Source organism: Tiliqua scincoides, chromosome 1, assembly GCF_035046505.1.
Source record: "Tiliqua scincoides isolate rTilSci1 chromosome 1, rTilSci1.hap2, whole genome shotgun sequence".
Classification (NCBI taxonomy): Eukaryota; Metazoa; Chordata; class Lepidosauria; order Squamata; family Scincidae; genus Tiliqua; species Tiliqua scincoides.
In genome coordinates this window covers 259,106,127-259,129,776 of record NC_089821.1, presented here as the reverse complement: position 1 = coordinate 259,129,776, position 23,650 = coordinate 259,106,127, and the positions used below count along the sequence as shown (strand labels likewise).

The 23,650-nt window shown below is 43.3% G+C and overlaps 1 protein-coding gene across 1 annotated transcript in view; it reads right to left on the bottom strand.

The window, feature by feature from the left end:
• MTA3 (metastasis associated 1 family member 3) overlaps window positions 1-23,650 on the bottom strand; it is a 136,449-nt gene that overhangs the window by 14,362 nt on the left and 98,437 nt on the right. Inside the window, exons 17-18 of the mRNA XM_066611779.1 lie at window positions 19,729-19,760; window positions 12,445-12,599 (exon numbers count right to left, since the gene is read on the bottom strand). Of these exons, the coding sequence (XP_066467876.1) occupies window positions 12,445-12,599; window positions 19,729-19,760 (187 nt within the window). The remainder of the gene's footprint in view (window positions 1-12,444; window positions 12,600-19,728; window positions 19,761-23,650) is intronic.

Sequence of the window (23,650 nt, the reverse complement as noted above, 5' to 3'; positions counted from 1 at the left end):
AAAAAAGAATTAATTTACATTTGAAATTTGAATAAATTTACATAAATGAATATATTAGAGATGGAACTTATATGAATGAAGGTCTTGCAGTAGCTCAAGGCCTATAAAAGGCCTTGCACAAAGCAAGGCCAGCCTTTCCTTCGCTGCCACTGCTGCATCAAAGATGTGAAACAGAAAGTAGCGGACGGAGCCCTCATCCCACAGCTCAGGTGAGAGGTCGAACAGTCGTCCTTACACTGAAAGCAGTTGCATCAGACCAGCACGGGCTCCAGCAAGTCTCCGGAGGGCCAGAGTCTCATGGGAGACCAGGGACTCCCCGCGGGCTGGATTGGGAGCCCCTGAAGGCCACAAGTCGCCCCCAGGCTGGGATTTGGGCACCCCTGGTCTAGACACATGCCTGAACAGTACCACTTAACCTGCAGGTAGGAGAGCCCTTGGTTTGAACATTCCTTCATGTTCAACTCCCTGACTATAAAAAAAACAAGATGTCAGAGAGAAGGCTTATACAGTATAGAGTTCTGAAATGTTAGTTTTCAGTATAGAGATTTGTATGTGTAAGGAAGACAAACATTCAAATATACTGTCCCCCAAAAAACTGTCCAGAAAAAGTTTATTTTTACACACACACACACACACACACACACACACACACACACACACACACACTGCACAGATGGGCTTAATTGAAAATACTATAATTTTTTTTAAACAGTTAATTCAAAATAATTGCTCCAGTAACTGTGTTAATAAATACCCAATGTATACAAGTGACATTGGGAGGATTTAAAGCCCTGATTTGTAACAAGAAAGAAAACCATGTCTAATCTATTGCATACTTTTATGACGTAAAATCCACAAAGTCTGCTTATCTTATGCACACTTATAAGCCTCACTGAATGCAGTGGAACATACTTCCCCGTAAACGTGCACAGGATTGTGTTGTAAATCTCTTTTCCTTCTTATTTCATGAGGTAACTGCTAAAATACTTGCAATATTCTTTTTTTTATTCCACTGGGTGGATTATACAAGATCAAAGCAGTGTTGAGAGGTACTTCAAAACTATTTTCCTTTTTTATTTCATTTTATGTAGTTTTGTACACAGGCAGGTATTGTACATAAAAGCAGAAAAATAATTAGAACAAAGTAGCCTTATATACCTAGGAAGCCAATTATTTGGAGATGAGAGTTACCTGGAGAACTATAAATGGTTTGGCAATGCTGTAGTACCAGTGTGGTCTCTCTCAAGTGACTCACTATCATCAAAAGGTAAAGCTGTGGAGACTTATTAAAGAGAAGGTCATGTTGCTGTTTTAATGAATGTGCTCCCAGTGGAGTTGACACTTACCGTGAGAAGGTTTCTAACTGCTTCCGCACTGAAATGAAACAAGCATTGAGTCATTCAAGAGTCTTTCTAGACACAAATAGTCTTATTGGCCCATTGAAAGAAAGTCTACAGGAGCAACCGGCGGATATACACACTGCTCAGCCAATCATTTTCATTTATTGATGAACTGAAAATTTAGAGAATGTTGCATATAGCTGAATGGTTAAATTACTAAAGTGGGGAAACTAGTCTCCTAAGCAAGGCCAGAACATATGACAGGGATGTCCTTTAAACTATCTATGGATATCATACCTTGGTACACTGACATTACCATCAACATCTTTTCCAGGACCAGCACCAATACACGAAACCTTGGAGCAGTTGCTGATAGAGAGAGAGAGAGAGAGAGAGAGAGAGAACTCACACACACACACACACACACACACAGGAGCATGCTAGCATCCCCTTGGCTAGCTAGCTGGATGAGCCCCCTTCCCTTATCATGGTGGTGGATGTGGATGTAATCACTTGAGCTACAGCAACAGAATACTGTGGGCCATCACCTCTCTCTCTCTCTCTCCCTCTCTCTCCCTCTCTCTCTCTCTCACACACACACACACACACACACACAGAGAGAGAGAGAGAGAGAGAGAGAGAGAGAGAGAGAGAGAGAGAGAGAGAGTAACCCATGTATCACTGTAGATGGCAAATGTCGGCTAGGACACTGTTGTTGCAGCTGTTGGCCCACTAAGAATGAAGAAACCTCACATTTGCCACCACAGAATGGGGAAGAGACCAACTCAGACTGAAGGCCCACCAGCAATCACCTCGCCTATACTCCCCTCCTCGAACCTGGAGCTGGCCCTGACCTCACTGATTTCAGTACAGGAAGTTCTAGCCATGGAGAATCTTCTTGCTTCAGGTTCTATAGGACAAGTGAATGTCTCCCACTTGTTTCCTCTCAACAACACAGGAAAAGAATGAAGGGAGATGGAGATGAGTAGAGGGAATATGGCAGTGATGTTTTTAAAAAAGACAAAGCTGTGGAATGTTGGTGACAGAAGATGAAGGCTTTCATTGAGTGGGAACCACAGTAGGAGGCATGCAGGCAAACTGAAATGTGAGATTATGGATAGAGAAAGAGATGAACATACACATATGCAGATTTGGGGAACTGAAGATGCATTTTACATCAAACTATTTGCACAAATATATGCGGGCTTAAAGTTTGGAACCAAATGGCATAACTTATTAGAGAAAGTCAGGGACTATCACACAAATGCCCGGTTCAGGAAACAGCATGGGAAGTCTGTGTGCATCTCAGTGTAGATAATGTTAACACTGACAAATATATAAACCAGTTCCAAGTGGGAACAAAATCTATCCGTCAGATCTTCCCAAGAAACATTTTAGTGAGATGCATCTTGACTCTTCCCAGCTTTCTGATTTTTCTTTCATTGAACAGCTCCTTATACCCCAAAGACAGGTGAAAGAATACACTAAAATAGAAGATGAAAAACTCCTGTAAGAGTAGTTCAGCAATGGAACTGATAACCAAAAGAAGTGGTGCCTTCTCCCTTGCTGGTGCTCTTCAACCAGAGGCTTGACAGGCACCATTGGGAGATGCTGTGGAGAGGATTTTCGTGCTTCAAGCAGGGAGTTGGACTAGATAGTCTTGGAGGCCCCTTCTATGATTCCTTCCTGAAATAATGGGATGTAGCTGAAGCCACCAGATTAGGGATTCTTTGTTAGTATTTCTCAAGCAAATTGACTAATGTTTATCCAGTGTAGCCAATACATAGGCCACATGGGAATTGCAAGTTTCCCTTGTGTCTGGATGACAAGGTTTAGCAAGAAAGAATCATAAGCAACAAATTCGTACTGAGTTAAGTATATAAGCACTAAGTAAATTTAGAGAAGTAAAACAGCCGAAGAAAAAGGATCCCAGTTAAATGGATTTCACATTGAAGAGCTAAATGTGTCAATGCATAGCTAGGCTGTAGCAGTTATGTGAGGTCATGATTTGGATGTGATCCATCACTTGGAGACAGAGGGCATTTTAAATGCTTTATCGTTGGACAGTTTTCCCACTGAATGCTGCCCTCCATGTCGGAGTGATGGGGTAGGGTAGGATGGGGACTATGACTTCAGCAGCTTGTGTCCTGACTTGCTTGAGGAATCCAAAACTGTCACAGGCACCTTAATGTGTCACATTTGCATTTTGCTTGTGCCTATGAAGGCTCAGATTAGACATGTTAAGAATGTGCTTGGAGCTAGCATGTCCTGTTCATTTAATTACCAGCAGCCTGAGAGGACCCCTACAAATAGCCTTGTGGGAGAGGAAGGTTTAACCTTCTGTCCCTATTGCACCCCCAAACCAGATCTCCCCCCATCTCCATGATGTGCCTGCTATTTATTTATTTACTTTAAATAATTCCTATGCCTTTCTCTCTGATCAAGGGGACTCAACGAAGCTCCCCAAATTCAGCAAAGCAATCAAACAATAAAAAGCAAACAAAAGTTATAAACAGAATCAGAGCACCAGTCAAGAATCAACCAGCCAGCTCAACCTAATTCAAATGCCTAATGAAACAATTTTTTTTTCTTCCACAGACCTGAAGGGTTTTCAGAGGGTGGGAGCCAAGTGGCTGTGTTCAGAGAAGGAGTTCCACCAGGTGGGCACCACAACCCTCCTGCACATTGACACTACCCATAAATCCAGAAATGACGGCCTGTGCAGGAGAGCCTCCAGGGATGACCTCTGGAAAAAGTTTGCCCTGGATACTGGAGAAGGTATTGGCTCTGGAAAATAGCTCCTGTTGGCAGGATGATTATGACCATAGCCCCCAAGGCTACAGTCCTGATGTACAGAGAGTAATACAGCTGCTATTTATTGATGGGGGGGGGGGGAATCAACATATTAGCCCTAATCATGTGCTTTAAGAAATGTCTAGTTAAAACCTATGGCCTTTGTTTTAGAACAGGGGTGCCCAAACCCCGGCCCTGGACCCACTTGCGGCCCTCAAGGCCTCTCAATGTGGCCCTCAGGGATCCCCCAGTCTCCAGTGAGCTTCTGGTCCTTCGGAGATTTGTTGGAGCCCATACTGGCCCGACGCAACTGATCTCAGCATGAGGGCGACTGTTTGACCTCTCGCGTGAGCTGTGGGATGAGGGCTTCCTCCACTGCTTGCTGTTTCACATCTGTGATGCAGTAGAGGCAGCAAAGGAAAGGCCAGCCTTGCTTTCTGCAAGGCCTTTTATAGGCCTTGAGCTATTGCAAGAACTTTATTCATTCATGTAAGTTCATCTTTAATATATTCATTTATGTAAACTTATGTAAATTTATTCAAATTTTAAATGTAAATTAATTATTTTTTCCCCCCGGCCCCTGACACAGTGTCAGAGGGATGATGTGGCCCTCCTGCCAAAAACTTTGGACACCCCTGTTTTAGAAGGTGGATCTGTGAGGGGCTGCAATGGTGACACTGCCTTTAGAAAGGGTTGTTGGACCAAATGGCCTTCAAACCCAGCTCTGTTGTTCTGTATTTAATATATAAATTACAAACATTCTTCATTAAAATATTTAAGATATTGTATGGTTCAATCATCCGGCACCTCCATCACTCATCTTCTTTGTGGGTTTACATTTACGAAGTTTCAACAAAAGTCAGGCTGTCACACAGAGTGACATTGCTCCTGAAGTTCTGGCCGACACAATGTGAACATTCTATGTTCTGAAGTTACATAAAAAGCAAGAGTGGCAATTTAGCACAATGGATCCAATTTTTTAAATATAGTCATTCCCTGCTTTAATCTAAAAAAAGGCGTTCACAATAGAGCCACTCTCACAGCTATTTTGTATGAAGGCAGAAAGCCTGGAATGAGCCTTTATACTGAACCTGAGTAAGCAAAACACTGCTATAATTAGGACATTTTATATAGATTCATAGTACCATGAAATTTTTGGCAAATATAGAGAGCTTAACAAGTGGCAGCAAACTTTCTGTGCACAGGCTGCTTCTGAAAGAATTACAACCTAACCATCAGAAAGTGGCTCTACAAAGCTTGCAATGGGATTACTGTTCTACCCTGCCCTCCCTTCCTCCTATCCCCACCTATCCCATTCCAGTGAAGCTTCCAGGATTCTGATCCACACATACATACATATCACTTGATTCTTCATTCCATGATTATACAACCCTGGAGGGCTAGCAACTGACTGTGGTCAGGGCCTCTGAGAGGAATTTTATCAGAGGGTGCAAAAGCTTCTTTTGGACCCCTTTGCAAAGGGGGAGGGGTGAAATGGAGCAGGGGGGAGGGTGGTGACTGGCAAGCTGAATGGGGACAGGGAAGGGCAAAACAGGGTGGAGAAAGCTGAAACATTCTTTGGAGCCCAGGTCTACCCACCCGTGTGGCATTGGCAGCTAGATACAGTAATACGGAAAACTAAACACACTCCTAAGTCTCTCTAAAATCTTTTAAATATAGGAAATCATGCAGAAAATTAGCATCATCATATCATCCTAACCCCGCAGTGTCTTTTCTAGTGGCTATCAGCTGGTGTTGTTTTGCATCTTTTTAGATTGGGACAGGGAGACATTCAGTTATTTGATTTTTCTCTGTAAACCGCTTTGTGAACTTTTCGTTGAAAAGTGGAATATAAATACTGTTAATAATATTAAAAATACTTTAGATTCACACTAGAATGGAAAGTGTCCTGTGCATACCAAAACTTGCTTTTGCAGCCATTGTAGTCCTGCAGCTATGTCCCCTATACACTCCTTCATAGTAAGCAGATCCACAAGCCAAAGAGCTACTGTAGCAGGCCAGTTTCTTCCCAGATTTGACACTGTGTTAAAGAGGGTATGCATTCAACAGCCCAGTATATATGATTTGCCAGTAGCTGCAGCTGCATGCTCATGGTAGTGTTCCCAGCATCCCGTGCAACAAGTCTGAGTGGACAGGAAAATGTAAGACCCCAGGAAATTTCTGGGCCCCATCCTTTGGCTCCTGGGCACAAATTACCCCCTTTACCCCCCTCTCCTAGGCCCTGTCTGTGGTAGCCTCCAACAGAAGGTCATGTTGGCAATAGCACTATGTATACAATCGATATAACATCAATGCATGGGAGGGGAAATGAGAATAGCATCAAACAGACTTTGGGAGAAGAGGATATCAACCCACAATATTCAAATTTTTCAGTCTTCTTAAAGAGAGAGGACAAGCTTTTTAAGTTGTTATGGCAGTGGGTCTCGAACTTTTCCAGCTCGCGCCTCCCCTGATCCCTGTGGCCACGGCTCCCCATTACAACATCTCACCTCAGTTCCCCCCAACATGGTTATGAAGGTGTTATAATTATACACTAGAAACAAAACAAACAAACAAAAAAAACAGCTGCCAGCACTCTGAGGCTGCCAGCACACCGTGCTGCAATCCTAACCACACTTACCTGAGAGTAAGCCCCATTGAACAAAATAGGACTTACTTCTGAGTAGACCTAGCTAGGATTGTTTGTTAGCAGCACACTGGAGGGTTTGGGAAAGGGAAGGGGAAGAGAAGTGATGAATTTGCTGGGGGAGAGGAAGACTTTGTTTTGTGCGTATCTGCTAATTGCAAACTGATGCAAATTGAAACCTAGAGACTGTTTGGCTGTAATCCTAACCTCACTTTCCTGGGAGTAAGTCCCATTGAACACAATGGGTAGCTGCAGCTACCCAGCCAGCCTTCTGTCCCACCTCCCCCCACCATGTTTCACACTGCCCCACCCACCTCTTTCTCAGCCTGGGAAAAGCAGCAAATCAGGAAGCAGCACCTGCAGCTGAACCAAGCAGAGCAAAGCAGAGCAGCTATGGCTACCTCTCTCCCCAGATGCCTCATGACACCCCTGTCGGCTAGCCATGCTCCCTAGGAAGGCAGGATGCACAGATTGAATAGCTCAGTGTTATGGAAATGACTTTGCAGGATGTATAGGGGCTAAGAGTCCTAGGGGATTGCATCATCAAGGAAATACCATCTTATTATTTATGGAATGAGGTCCATTAGCAAAATACTTTGCAGTCCTCGCAGGATGTGTCTGTCAAGATGAGGGAGCTGATGTGGACTGAGTAATAGTGATAATCCTTCCGTAATCTTAGAAACCAAGCAGGAGATCCAGGGCAGACATAGTAAAGTAGTTCTTCACATTACACAATATTAATTTATAGCATTTACTGCCACAAGATATGGTGATGGGATGAATGGCTTTAAAAGAGGATCAGGAAATTTCATGGAGGTATCAGTCACAATAGAGCTATTAGCTACAATGGCTAAATGGAGCCTATATGCTCAGCACCCCTTTGAGTAGCAGATGACGGGGATGAGCAAGGGAAGGGTTGTGGCCTTGATATTCATGTTTGTTTCCTGGCAGGAAACGAAATGCTGGATCTGATCCAGCAGGGCTGCTTTTATGTGACTATTGAGACATTATGCTTCTGGCCTACATTCTCCTCCCCTCCTTGGCATACATAGTTCCTCTTTCAAACTAAATCAAAGTTTGCCATTTCATTCAAAGAAGGTAAATTATGGTTTGCACAAAGAAAAATGGGAAACCATGATCCAATTGCGGCAGGGGCTTCATTACCTTTTCCTGGACCTGGTGTGGTGACTTGTGGCATCACCCTACTGAGTGTACAGAAGCTGAAGTGACTAGCGGTGACAGGACAATGTCATCACGTCATTGCCAATTACTTCCATCATGCGAGCTGCTGCAAAACACAGAGCGGAGCCAACTCACTTCACACCGCTCTGAGTTCTGTCATGGCTGCGACTGGAGTGGCAGGGCTCGGAGCAACTCAGCTGAGTCTGCTGGGCTCAGAGCAGCCAACAAGGTGGCTGAAGGAGCCACTCTGAACCCGACTGACTCAGTCAACTCACCTTTTTGTGAGAACAGGAAGCAGCTTGGCAAGACTGAAGACAGCCAAGGCTGAGCAAGGGTGACACCCTCCCTTGGTCTTGGTTGTCTTTGGCTGATCCAAGCCCACCTGACTCAGCCCAGTCACTTCTTCTTTAGAGAAAACTCTGGAGTGCACAGTCATGTGGTATTTTCTTCTAGCCTGATACCCAGCGTAGATCTCCCCCCCACCTCCCACTTGCTATGCCACTGAATTGCTGTTTCATTTCTAGTTTGCAGGCAAATGATAATTTGTGCACCCTACAGCTTCCTTGATCTGGGTATAATGACAAACTGTTTATCGTGAAATAGGTACTGAAGAAGACCACTAGCAAACCTTAAGCTCATCCCTGATGCCGTATAAATGCTATATACTAGTATGATTGCCATGCTGTTGGACAGTTTTCTCTACTTTGGAGAACTGATGTCACAATACAAATACAATAAGCAGCACCACAGACATATTACATTGCAATAAATGTTATATAAATCTATTTCATTTTAACATGCATGGGCCAGGATGCAAAGAAGCATGAATTTGTTCCATGAACCAGGGGACGAGGAAGGGAGGTGTTTTTTCTCAAACAGTAGCCTCTTATGCCTCATGCCAAATTTCTTTTGAACCTTCCAAAAGTGCTTTGTGCCACTGCATGGGAAGGATCAGCTATTCAAAGAAAAAAAAGAGTAAAAAATCCCATGGGACCAGCCTCCTTGCATGAGCCTGAAAGCTCTTTAGATTTCAGCTACTGTTTATCATTAGCTGCCTTGTGTGTATAAAATCGGCAAGATACTGTACACATTTTTAAAATAAATAAATGGCTGTTCATTCCCAAAGGCAAAAGCTCAGCAGGAACGAAGACTGCTTCCTCCAGCGCAATTACTTCCATCAGTACAAGAATTAATCTTTCATTGACTCTGCTAGGAAAACAAGCAGTCCTACAAATGCCCTCACAATATGTGGCTGTGTCCTTTTATGGTGCAGATGCTTGACTCAAGTGCAGTGCTGTTTGTGTAGGCCACCACTGTCTGCAAATATCGCTGATTTCCAGGTGCTGTTCACCTCAGCTGGACTGCAACAAGCAAGTTGCAGAAGTCATTAGGTGACAGATGTAATTATGTTTTATGGTTGTTTTTAAATATTAGTGTTTTATGGATTTTTAGGGCAGAATGCAATTGTTTTTAATTGTGAGTTTTTTTTAATTGTTTTACAAAAACAAAATAAATTAAATTGTTGTATTAAAACAAATTGTTTTAATTTGTTTTTAATTTTAATTGTCTTCAATTGTGAGTACAATTGTTTTTAATTGTGAGTGTCACTATTTTTGTACCTGCACTTTTGTAAGCTGCCTTGGGCCCCTTTGGGGAGAAAGGAGAGGAGAAATGCTGTAAATAAATAAATAAATAAATAAATAAAATTATCAGTTCCCTAAGCCAGGGCCAGCCTAAAGAGCTGTGGAGCACAATTGGAAACATTTTTTGCATGGGCCCGGGTTCACAGACAAGGTCTGTAGAATCTTAGCAATATAAATAAAATTTATTATAGACTTTGTATCTCCTTGGTAGAATGAAAAGCAATCAAAATGTGCACTTAAAAAGTGTGTGAGAGATAAATTGAGTGAAGCACATTTTAATATAAAATTGCATACACATAAGCCTACAAGTAAACAAAATATGTAGATTATCTTTGATAAGTAACTAGTTTCAAAACCACTTATTTAGTGATAGAAATTATTTAGTAAAATCATTAATTTTTTTTATTTTTACCCAGGTGCTGGGCCCCCTTAGGCGTAGGGTCAAATTGGAAGCAATTAAGGGCACAATCCGAACCCACTTTCCAGCAAGGACATGAGGGCGATACAGCTCCTAGGTAAGGAAACAAACATTCCCTTACTTTGAGGATGGCTCTGTGAGTGCCCTCCAACTGCAGGATGCAGCACACATCCCATTGGCAAAGCTATGCCAGTCCTGGAAAGTGAGTTAGGATTTGGGCCTAACAAATCTTTGTGGTAAGCCACCCTGCATGTTGCTGATTTGAGCACTGATGCATTTTTGAAAAATCTGTGAACATGTAAAAATTATCTGCGCTAGAAGCACATACACATTGTTTCAATCCACAGGCATGTGTCTATGGAAAACTGATTAAAGCTGAATTGCAGTGAGCTGCGTTTCCTGATATCCCAATATACTGTGTGTGTTTTTTCCCCAGTCTATACTCATATCTAGTCTATGCCCTTTCCAGCTGTCTGCCTGGCCGAACAGCTGCCTGGTTCCTCCCTTCATCAATTCCAGCCACTCTGATTGAACTGGAGGGAGAACATCAAACTGTTTGGGCAGCCAGCCACTATGGCTTTCATTGACCAATTCTTTCAGTAGGGAGAAGTGGAGATGGCAGGGAAAAGTGATCTGGGGCAAGGGCAGCTTGTTTGTTTGTTTTTTTCTTCCCCCTTGGCTGCTGCCACTGTGATCTTCTTCCAACTTGCTCCCAACAAGGCAGAAGAGGATCCGTGTGCCCAGTGGTGCAGCAGGCTGGAGAGAACAACAGAGAGGTGGGCAGGGGGTTTGTCCATTCACCACACCTCCAAAGGCACCCAAGCACTGCTCCATGCAACTTTTTCAAGTTGCCTTATGGCTGGGCCACCCCTGCATGCATCTCTCAGCAACCATGTACGTGCATCTGGAAAAGCTGATTGTTCCAGGATTCTCTGACATGTTTATATATGCATGTACGCACATGCATCACTTTACATGTTTGCTGTGGAAAACATCAGTTTAACAAGAGTGTTCCATAGCATAATCGTAATGTGTGGAAATAAATTCATCCAAGCAACTGATTTGACAAACACTCAGCATGTTATTCTGCCTCTTATTCCTTCCAGCCTATTTGGATAAATGAAGTGATGCTGCAAATATCTCCTCAAGTACATGTGGATAATCACGCATACAGATGTGCAGCAGTCTAAAATAAATCTGCCTTTTCTTCCAGTATTTTGAAGATTGGGTTGCATCATCAAGGGATGACATATAATTGAGGGATTTCCATGGCAATCAGTGCTCTGGAAGCATCTGCCCTCATAAATCTTTGTGCTTATAAAAAAGAAAGAAAAGATACTTTAATAAAAAAGGCTAAACAAGGATAGCATGCAGGAACAGGCTGCCTTGGATTCTTCATATAAGATAAAAAATGGTCAGCTAGGATATCAGGAAACATTTTTTTAAAAAATCTTCCACAATAAGCTACAACAGAGCAGTATTCACCTCCAAAAAGTCAGCAGCTTTTATATATGGAAGAGAATAACCTTCCTTTTTGCAGGAGCAAAACCCAATTTCTAATTGCTAAATAAAAGTGCAAATTTTCAGGCACCTTGTATGTTTCTATAAGCCCAGTGGCCATCATTAGGAAAGGGGGTGGTAATTCAGTGGTATCTGAAATTCCAGGTGGGGCTGAAAAAGACTTGTCTGAAATCCTGGGGGAACTGCAGCCATTCATATATTGAGCTAGCTAGGACCAATGGTTTGACTTTGGTATCGGATACAAGGTAGCTCCACTTATTATGCTGGGTAAAGTGCTCTCAGAGGAACTGTAGGTTGCAAGAACCTTGGAGTCCTCTGCGCACAGTAGCGCCTTACAGCACTATATGGGTGCTGAGACATCCATGGTGGAAGAAACCTTCACACTATCCCTGATTGCAACGCCTTATCTTTCCCCTTAGGATGAATGGCAGCCATTCATTTAGAAGAGAGCAAGTGATAGGATTATTGGGGTGGAGCTAAAACTTCCTTTTCCTCAGTGATCCCAGTTACTGAATCAAGCCTGCTCCTATAATCCCACTCCTTCATCTGCAACCAGAGTCCTATTTCTTTGTCATAGTAACTTATGATGGAATTTTGGGAACTGGCTTTTATATGACAAGCAGCCTCTTTTATATGACAAGCAACAGAATAATTGCTTTGGGATCTGTCTTCTAATTGTGATACTGGATAAAATAAATCTATTTGCTGACTGACTAGATCCTTCCTAGTGGTTTAAATAGCACTGCTGCTCTTCACAGAGAATGCTCCTGCAGGTGTCACGCTGAATGTACTAGTGAGATCCAATGAGCACAGATATGCATTTCAACATTGTCAGAAGGTTTCAACATTGTCAGAATGCTCTTGCTTCTTGTGGGCTCTCATCTCCCCCCTTTCTCTTACCTGGTCTCTTCTGTAGCAATAAAGAAACCATCATCAGGAGCATTGAGCCAGTTTTGTCTCTGCCTCTTGAGCAACGGCGTAACACTTGGCATAAGGTCACATGTGCCGACTTGTAAAGTTTTACCATTAGTTGTATAGAAATCATGTGCAGCTTGCTGAAATCATTACCAAAAAAACACACAAAAAATGGAATCAGGAAAGGTTTTAGAAACATGGGCTACAATCCAATGGAGAGTGCTATTTTATCCCTGATTTTCAGGACCAGAACTTCCCCCGCTTCACCCCAGTATGGCATTACAACCCACTTATGAACAGGACAACCATGGAACTCAATGAAACTTTCCACAGTTATGTCCTTTCATCTCTTGCTCTGACATTGGCCAGTGATCAACAACACCTGGCACTACAGACCAACAAGAAAGTGTTGGGAAAACATCCTAAATCCTAAACATCTGAGCACATTAGAGCATTTAGTTTAACACTAAGTGGATACAACAATACTGTGCTGCAATGTCCCCAAACGCTTGTTCCAGTGGTCTAGTGACCCAGAGCATATCATTTGGATATCATTGCCACTGCTGAAGGTGCTAATGATACTCTGCTGCACTGGAATATGGAAAGTGAAAAATTTATCTGAACTAGCTGAAGTCCCAGTAGAGCCCATTATAGTGAGAAATGCACTCTGCCTGCTGCTCCTTCATCTAATATTAGCTCCTATTGCTGTAGCTCCTCCATTAAAGGAGTGCCCTGGAAATATTCGCCATTAAAGAATACCAGTGGAATGACAGGTGCCAGTTTCATCCATTTTATTGCAAGTCCTATAATCTGAAACTACTGCACTCACCCCCAAAAAGGCAGAGTAAGCCACTCAAAACATATGAACTTGACCGAATCTGAATTTTAAATTCCAGTTCAGTCAGAATCGTCTTGGGCAAATCAATGTCTCAGAGCCCACTCAGTAGCTCTGTGGATGGATAGGGAGGTATGCAAGCCAAAAGGAGCCAGAAGGAGCAGAGCTATTTGCTTTTTAACCTAAGGCAGAAGAAGAGCATTGAACAGGACCTCAATACTGAATGCTTCTCTAAAGCTACCAGAAGTCATATGCACTGCTGTGGAACAGGATCAATATGCTTTCAGACACAGGTTCCTTGAGGATGATGTCAAATACCAGAAGTTCTCTGATGTGCTGCTTTAGCAGCACTTTTGTGTTATTGATGCAAAACCACTGAAACATTTACCAGACTCCATTGCCCATAAAAGCCCCAGGAATACTCCAAATACCATCCACTGAGTAGTTTGTCTGCCACATCAAAGCACCATTTGGTGAGACGGTCATTTTAGCCTCTCAAAAGCAGACTTTACCATGCTTTCTCTACACAGAGCTTTTAATGTATTTGCAGAAAAATTGTGGCAGAAAGGTAAAAACTCAGTGTAACCTGAATGTATAGCATTTTCTCAGGACTGATATTGGATTCAGGTGCTTCACCTACACAAGGTGCTTCAGAAGCATTTGGCAAAATCATAAAGAGGGTTTAATTAACATGGCGAATTCTAGTGTCAGTTTTTCCACCTGTCTACTTAGGGTACATTCATTTTGAGCATTAGAAGCCTGCAAGGTCAAGAATTTGCTTAGACAGAGAGCCCAACAAAAGATCTATCAGGACAACAGTTCCGCAGTCTTACTTTCCCTTTCACTTGACCATCTTTGTGAAGGATGCCTGAGAAAGGCCGCAGGCAAGGAGAAACTCATACTATATCTGACCCATCCAAGTGTTCAGTGCAAAGCAAGAGACTTTCTCCCTTTCTACAGCTGGTTTGCACCAAGCTGCTGAAATGAAGCAAGGGACATCCTTTACCCTTCCCAGAATTTTCTGTGCATTGCATCCTTCACACTTCATGCCAGCTATCTGAAAGTGGTTTGTTGCCCACATTGGGCTCTGTAAGAGGGAGAAGACATGAGCATGGTCTAGTTGTCCCCCCTCTTCTGACAGTTTAAGGTGGCTATTGGGGGTTACTAGCCCAGCAACCTCTGTTCCAAACCTAGATCTGGGATCATACGAGTATATGAATAGAATATATCCCCTCAAGCTCTGCTTCGCAGATCAGCATAACAATTTAAATATTCTGCTACTTTTATGGCTGATACGACCCCAAGAAGTTCATGTTGATTTCTATACAGGCAGATCAAAGATGTGACCAGTGTAACAATGCACTCACATGTGGGAACAGCTCTCAAATACTTGCAAACTTTGATTGATTGATTGATTGATTGATTGATTGATTGATTGATTGATTGATTGATTGATTGATTGATACTTGCAAACTTCAGGAATACAATTCAAGTCTCTGTGGCTCATGATGCTACAGCTGGACTGGTAAGAATATTTATTCATCTGTCCCAACATCCATAGCTCCCTTGGCTAATCTATGAACACTTTGCATTTATCTTAAATACAAACATATTTGCATTTACACAACTTCATATTGTAGGGAAGGCACACAAATGTCAGCTTACAGGCGGGCCCCAGTATCCGTGGATCCAGAACCCATGGTTTCAATTATCTGCTGATCCGGAAGATAACAGGGACAGCCTTTAAAAAGGCAAGAAAAGTAAACCAAAATGCCAAAAATAGCTGGTCCTACTTAGCGTAGTGAAACTGCTGTGTTTCCTTGCAGCCTGCAGCTACTTCCGGGGCCCCTGCCTGTCCCTGATGTTGCCCCAAAATGCAGCACAAGGAAGAGAATGCATCACGCTGCATTCTGGGGCAATATTGGGGAAAAGGAGGAGCCTTGGAGCAACTATTTTTGGCATTTTTCTTTACTTCCCCTGCCTTTTTAAAGAGCATTTCCAGTATCAGCGAATTCACGGTATCTGCGGGGGGGGGGGGGTCTGGCATGAAATCCGTATGAATTCCGGGCCCGCCTGCCTTTGTTTCCCATCTTCCTTCCATCACATGGAACTCAGGGTGGCATGCATGGGTTCCTAGACAGTTCTCCATCCAGAGACTGATCATCTATGAACTCTTGCTTCAGTAAGGTGGTTGCGTTACCTCAGATGATTCTGCTGGATGATGATGATGCTGCTGCTGCTGGAACTAGCTTAGGGTAGGGTAGCCATTACACATTCAGATATCTGCCAAGATGCAAGTTGGGGGTGATGGAGAGACACTTATGGTAACCCTAATAATCTAGACCAGCGTTTCTCAAACTTGGAACTTTTACTAAAAGCGGGTGCAAAACACTTCCGTTTTGCAGGAGGTGCTTTGCGCCCACTTTTAGTGAAAGTTCCAAGCCTCGGGGAGCACTGTGCAGGATTGCGCAGGGCTCCCCGCATCTCCTGCAGCCTGCTGCAGCCCTGCCTTCTGAAAGTGTGCAAAGTACACCCCCCGCCCCCACCTTAGCGACATGATCCTGGGGATTGCATTGCTGCCTGCCTCCCCTTCCCCACCCCTTAAAGGGATGGGGGACGCATTACACAAACTGGTGGGTTGCGACCCACCAGTTTGAGAACCTCTGATCTAGAACTTCATATTTTCTTACATGATGCTTTACAGCCTAGCACCTGATACAAGGAACCACAGACGAAAAGGAGGGAAAAGGAAGTAGAGGTAAAAGATGGGGAAAATGTGTATTTTTTTTTTTCTTCTGTTACATGAGAACTATAGGGACTTTATAGCATTTATGTGGAGTTCACTGAATGTTTATACAATACTTTCTGGATCAACATGAATGATTATGTTGATCTAGCATCTTTCCTATCAGTAAGTTCCACCCAGTTCTTTTTCAAAACATTATTTACTTTTTTTTCCTTTAAAGAGTGTTATCTATTTATTAGATTTATACTGCTTTTTTAAAAACCCAAAGCAGTGTACAACAGACAAAACACATAAAGATAAAACATTAAAATCAATTGTTAAAATAAAACCATAAAAAAGCCACTGAAGCAATTTAAAAGATAATAAAAGAGCTTTAGAGAACAAAACATAGAAATTGCAGTAATTGTGTAAGATAAGCTTTTGAATTTCTAATTTATTGAAAGTACTGGAATTACTAGAAGCAGAATGTCAGAAAAATAGAACTTACATGTAAACAACACAATTTAATATATTAAATCAATACTAATTTCTGCATGCAAAATAAATTGTAGTAAGTAAATGGCACCCTGTCCTTCTCATGGAAACAACCACTACTGAAATGTGTTCTCAGTGAATACCAGCCACTCATTAAGAGGTTATGTTTGAGCAATGAGTCATTAAGGGCACAATCCTGAGTGCACCTTGGGCTGGCGCAAATCCCTTGTGCAGGCCCAGGAGGGTCGCAACCGTGCCATAAAGCACATTTGCGCCTCCTCGAGAGTCTACTGTTCTGACACAGAGATACACACCGGCTTGCGGAGACTGAATCTAGGCTTCGCGCCAACTCAGGCAGGGAGGGTTGCATCAGCTGAGCTCGGCTGACACAAGGGTCTGGGAAGGGCGGGGAGGAGGCAGGAGGGAGGCATTCTGGGGCAGGGAGAGGGTGGTCCCCGGAGCAGACGGGGAGTGAGAGGCGGGGCTGGCACCTGGCAGTTATGCCAGTCCCCAAGCAGCACAGAGTGACTGCAAGCTGCTCTGCTCTCCTCAGACTTATGCCACTTCCAGAAGTGGCGTAAGTCCGAGGAAACCCATTGGGGCTGTGGTGGCTTACCCAAGGGTAAGGGGAAGAGTTTCCCCTTGCCTCCGGCTGAGCCACTCTGGGCCCCTATCTTGCGCTGGATACAGCGCAGGCCTCCTGGCCTACCTGTTCCAGCGCAAGATTGGATTGTGCTGTCAGTGACTCAAATTTTGTATGAGCAGCTTGAAGTCCAAAGTTCAGTTGAGGACTCATTAAGATGTGATGTTGCACATTAAGAATCATTGATTCTACTGTGGGTCAACTCCATCACTCTACACAGTAAGCTGTGTACAGCATATGCGTGCACAGATATGCCACAAACTCTCTTTGCACTATACAGCATTAAGTTTATTTTATGACCAATGTGTATAATTAACAAGTGCAGTTCTCAAACTCAAGTGGTTTAAAAGGGCTTTAGACAAACACATGAAGGATCAGTCTACCAATAACTATTGACAATACTGTATAATCATGATCGTCATATGGTTCCAACATAGGATACCATCAAGCTGCCAGGGACCAATAGTAGGAAAGGACCATTGATATCATGGCCTGATTACACAGGCCAACACACATTTTGCTTCCTTAAACTTTACACCAATTCCTGGGTATGTTTGGGGTGCCGATTCCAAAAATGGCATCCGTTTTGCCCTATAACGTCTAGTTTTGGAGACACGGCATAGCCTCTTTAGTGAATGGTTCAAGCAGCTTCCTCATGAGGAAGCCTACACCATGGCTTTCTTATAAGGAAGCTGCTTGAACCATTCACTAATGAGGCTATACGAGATCTCCAAAACTAGGTGTGACAGGGCAAAACGGATGCCATTTTTGGAATCGGCACCCCAAATTCATATCAAACCACCATAAAGTTTGGGAAAAACTTTTCTGACCCTCAATTTTGTAGGCCTTTGTTATGGACTTCCTAGAGGCATCTGGTTGGCCATTGTGGGAAGTAGGATGATGATCATTAGATTATTAGATGAGTGTTGGAAGAGTTAGAACAGACAAAAGAAAATATTTCTTTACTCAGCGTGTGGTCGGTCTATGGTGTCTCTATGGTGTCTAGCCTGGACGCCTTTAAAAGGGGATTGGACAAGTTTCTGGAGGAAAAATCCATTACAGGGTACAAGCCATGATGTGTATGCGCAACCTCCTGATTTTAGAAATGAGCTATGTCAGAATGGCAGATGCAAGGGAGGGCACCAGGATGAGGTCTCTTGTTATCTGGTGTGCTCCCTGGGCATTTGGTGGGCTGCTGTGAGATACAGGAAGCTGGACTAGATGGGCCTATGGCCTGATCCAGTGGGGCTGTTCTTATGTTCTTACGGATCTCTAGTTGGCTTTTATAAAGGTGCTTAAATAGGTACAAAAGAAGAATTCAGACAATGTAATTAGGCTTTTTGCCTCGTTTGTATGTAACTATTCAGAACCAACTAACAGGCATGGAACAATTTCCTATTCACAGGATACTCTCTGCTAACTGTTGTTTTGGTACAGCAGTAATTGACTCCTGATACAGACCCCTGACAACTCCCCCAGAGTGGACTGCAGGCTTCTACCTACAACTTTTCTGTAGTGTTTGACTATGATTCTAAACTCTGTCCTCTCGCTTCCTGCCTTCTTTTCCCCTCAGGCCACAATCCTATGCATGTCTACTAGAAGTAAGTCACATTAAATTCATGTGATTTACTCCCAGGTAAGTATGTCTAGGACGGCAGCCTTACTCTTAACAGCAGCAAGAAACTAGAATGATTGCCGGTACCACTTCAATTTTCCCTTAATGGAGCTTCAACTGTTAATCTTTTTTTCATTTCTTCAAAGCAAAACAGGCAATTAAAGTGGGCAGCAGTTATGTATTTGCTTTGACTGGTGAAAGTTGTTTGTTGGTCTTCATGATTTGTGGTATAATTTTTAAACAAATCAAAGTAGCGGTTTCTCTCATGAGGAGAAACAAAACTTATGAGGAAGCTGTTGCAAGTGCATAAAATATTCCTGCTGGATGCCATTAAAATGATTGTTCAGATTTTTCTCTCAGCCTGCAGAAAGACACCATATTGAGAAGAGTCAATTTGTCCAAAACCTCACAGCAGAAGCCTCATGGCATGACATGCCTTTACTGTCCAAATCCAACACTTTTTGTCACTACTCCACATTCGTTTCTACTACACAACAGCCAGCCAAGTCATACAACAGATTTCAAATGCTTTTCCCTCCTTTATGGAAAGTAGTGTTTGTCAAGGTTTGTCCTCTGCTATACCACTTCAAAGTATATTCAAAGTGCACCTATTCAAAGAACCACCAGAGGTAACTGCCAATGAGATCACCAGTTACTCCTGGATTGAGTGGCCAGTGCGACAAATACCAGTAAGAGGCTCAGCATGGGCGGGAGGGCTTTTTTGAGCACAGAAAAGTCTGCTTTGGAGCCCTACCTGCCAAGCCTCCTACTGCCGTTTGTTACGCCATGTTCCTGGTCTTGCTATCAGGAGGCAGGTGCCAGGGGTTCCGCAAGTACCACCAGCCACCACCTCAAGTACCATGGTGGTACCCATACCACTGGTTGAGAAACACTGGTCTAAAGAACATACAAGGGGACAGAACACTTCAATTATAAGGAGAAAACTAAGAACTTACCATTTTCGTTCCATGCGTATGACTGGAGAGTCCTGAAAAACAACACAAAGTATCAGACCTGTGGCATTTTGGTTTTTTACTTTGAAATAAAGTACCGTATGACTAGTTTCCAAGAAAGGAAGCAGAGTTGGAGCACTTTCCCTCTAAGAGCTAGTATAGCAAGGCTAACGGACCGGGGCTGCAATCCTAGACACATTTTCCTGGGAGTAAGCCTTACTGAGCCAAATGAGACTTACTTCTGAGTCAATATCCATAGGATTGCAGAGAGGATCATTTTTCCCACTCCTCATCTGTGCCCTTAACAAAAGGGTTTGACACTGGCAGTTAATCAGCAAGGACAGCTTTTCCTATTGCCAGATCAGAGATTTTCAGCCAGTATGCCATGGCACATTGGCGTGCCATGAAAGGCCTGCAAGTGTGCCACAGGAATTTAAGGGAAAGTCATTTATTTGTAGGGCCATTGGGTTTGAGTCCCTCCCACCAGCAGCGTAGTGTGCCTTGTCAATGGTCAAAAAACAGATGGTGTGCCTTGACAGTTTTAGTGCCTAGACAGTGTGCCATGAAAGGAAAAAGGATGAAAATCCCTGTGCTAGATCCAAGCTAGGAAAAGTTTCCTCTGCTGGATTTCTGGAGGTCAGATTCTTACTAAAGCCACAAAGCAGGGCCGGGGCAGGTTTGGCATCTTAGACTACTATCAGTCCTGTAGCTTGTATGCCAGGTGCTGCACAGACCCTTTGCCATGATTCCTGGGTAAACTGACCCTGACTGCAACTGACCACCTAACCAACAGAAGTTGTGGCACTGGAAGAGGGAGGCTGAGAACTGTCACACCTCCTGGTGTGTCCCCAGTCCCTTCTATTTGGGGCTCTTCTATCCAAGATGGATGGCCCTCCTGTCTGCTTCCTCTCACGTCACTTGCTTTAGCCCCTTCTTTCTCTCCTGAACTTTGCTACAATCTTGTCACTAGCACAGGTGAGGGAGGGACTCTTGTTCCTCTTCTCTGCCCTTCCACCCAACATTGTGACCACTGCCATAGATGGGACCAGACTTCTGCAGAATTTGCCATAACTTGCTAGGCTTATTGGCTCTTGCAAAAACCCTGCTGATATTTGTTTGTTTGTATCCCTCCTTTATCCCACATGTTAGGAGCATCCAAGGCAGCTTACAAGATAAAAATACAATATAAATTAAAACAATACTAAAACATAAAAACATTAAAACAAGAAAGGAGATCAGACACCAGTGGATCAGAGTAGAGCTGATAAAATCGCGTTCATTTAAAATGGCAGCCTATCATGTCAACAGGTAAAAATTTTCTTAAATAAAAATGTCTAAAGGGCCTGCCGAAAGGTCTCTAAGGAGGGAGCCATTCTTAATTCTAAGGGGAGGGAATTCCACAGACTAGGAGCCACCACCGAGAAGGCCCTATTTCTACCCATCATCCCCCTCACACCTGCTGGTGGCGGTATAGTCAGAAAGGCCTCTTCTGTTGACCTGGGTTTATGGGTAGAATTATATGGAAGGAGGTGGTCCCTCATTATACCCTGGTCCGTATTCATTTCAGTTTATGCCCATCTCTTCTTACAAGTTGATCTGACCACACCGGGTTTATTTAGTGTCAGTTGTAGAGACTGCATCACCTGCCACCAGACAATTCTCTGGCGCACCAGCCGAGAACCTGCCCTCACCTCCAGCCTGCTCATCAAATCACATACCAATGGAAAAAAAAAACAAAAAACTAGGCTGGCTTATCAACAATCTATTCTGAATAAATTCTGCCATGGTTGCTTGCCATCAGTGTTTTTCAACAGGTGTTCACATATTTTTGTTTTTATTATGAGTTCTAATAGTTTCTGCAGTTGCTAATGCAGTTGCAGTTGTCAAGCTAACTTGTTTCTCATTTCCTGGGTCCTTCTTTCCTATACACACAAGCAACCACATTGGTGGCTAAGTCAAGTGAAGATTTGAGTTTGGTTAAATAACTAATCCATTTTGAGAAGAGCAAAATGATAACTCAAGGAAACAAGACTGCAAATTTAGCCATATAATTAAGCCAATGTAAATGCAAACGAGAAAAATGAGAAAGATCGGACTGCTGTTAGACATGCATGTTTTGCAAGAATAAGTCCTTAACCTTCCAATAAAGCAGTCTGTAAGAACAGAATACATCTTCCAGAATGCATTTGAAATCTGTGCTCTAACACAAGACAGGAAAGGTATATATTGTGAAACACTCTACTGTGCTGCTGTTGGGATCTTTTATATCCATATTTTTCAAAGTCATGAAGAATAACTCAGATATAGAGGAAAGCAAACAACTTGCACTTCCGTTATTGCGTTGTTGTCACCAATTCATGATCGTGAATAAAATTCCAAACTTGCAAATTCAATAAAAAAAATTCAGTGCATTTTCAACATTCAAAATCTTACTTGGTAAGCTCCGTATTGTGTTGCCTTCTCACCCTGCTCCAACACCATGAGCACTATTGACAAAAGAGGGCAAGATCTCTATTTGTTGACATAGCAGGAGCAGAAGACCTGCCTCAACTGGCTAATAAGCCTCTGTTATGTTTCTTTGTTACACTTATCATGGGAAAAAATGTTAGAACACTACCAGCGCAATCCTATCCTGCGCTGGAACAGGCAAGCCAGGAGGCTTGTGCGGTATCCAGTGTGAGATAGGGCACCAAAGTAGCTCAGCCAGAGGTAAGGGGAAACTGCAGTCCGATGGGTCTTCTTGAACTTGTGCCACCTCTGGAGGTGACACGAGGAGAGCAGAGTGGCTTGAAGCTGCTCCAAACTGCTTGGGAATGGGGGTTGGTATCTGGCATAACAGCTGGATCCCAGCCCCACCTCCTGCTCCCCACCTACCTAACCCTGGGACCACCCTCCACCCGCCCTCCCCCACCCCAGAACACCTTCCTCCTGCCTCCTCCCCACCCACCCCAGTTGGCTGAGCTCAGCTGACGCAAGGCTCCCTCCGCAAGCCACCACGGATGCTGGTTGCAGCCTCCATGCTCAAGCGCACCTCCACACTCTGGTGTGGCTTGCTCCCAAGGAGGTGCAAACGTGCTTTACAGCGCATTTGCCACCCTCCTAACTCATGGTTAGGATTGTGCCCAACATTTTACATTGCCCAGGAAAAGTGAGCTTTATTTTGGCCTTTAGTAACAGGGAGTTATCCATAAAAACAGGGATTTTGCTCTTAGTGACTATTTACCAAGGTCTGAGTTATTCTCTTTTCATATTTATACCTTGCCTTTCTTCTTGGAGAAGGAGAATTCAGATGCAGCAGTGCTTTTTTATGGATAGTGTAATGAAAAACAAAAAAGTGCAGTAAATTAAGGTTACATGTGTTTTCTCATATGAAATTGATATTGTCTAGAAATATGACGGGTGACGAAGAAAGGCTATAAAAAGGAACGAAGAAAGTTCTTCCAGTAACTTCACAAGACATCCCATATTCTTGAAATTGCACCGCAGATGAAATATTAAGGTGACTTACGGTCACCTATTGAAATTGTTTTCCAAGAGGATGAGCTGTGCACTGAATATAGATTTCAGATAGAAGTGCCAGGTGCTTTCCTTAAATCAATGAAAGGGGGGGGGAAGAAGAGTAGACTAAACCAAACAGTGTTTGTCAAGGCAGCTGAAAGCTTCTCATTGTTGCTCCTCTGCATTAAAAGCCTATGTGAATTCCTCTAAATCAGCATTTCCCATGCTGTGGGTCACAACTCCATGTGTGCTGATCCCAACGCAACGCTCCCTGTAGTGCTGCAATGCATTATTGGGAGGCCCTGGGAGCTGCCTTCGGATCTTTAATAACAAGGAGTTATCCATGAAAACAGGACTTACGACCTACTCTATTGGCACCTGCAGGCCCCAGAACGACCCTCAGAAGTGACTTCTGGTTTGTGGTTTG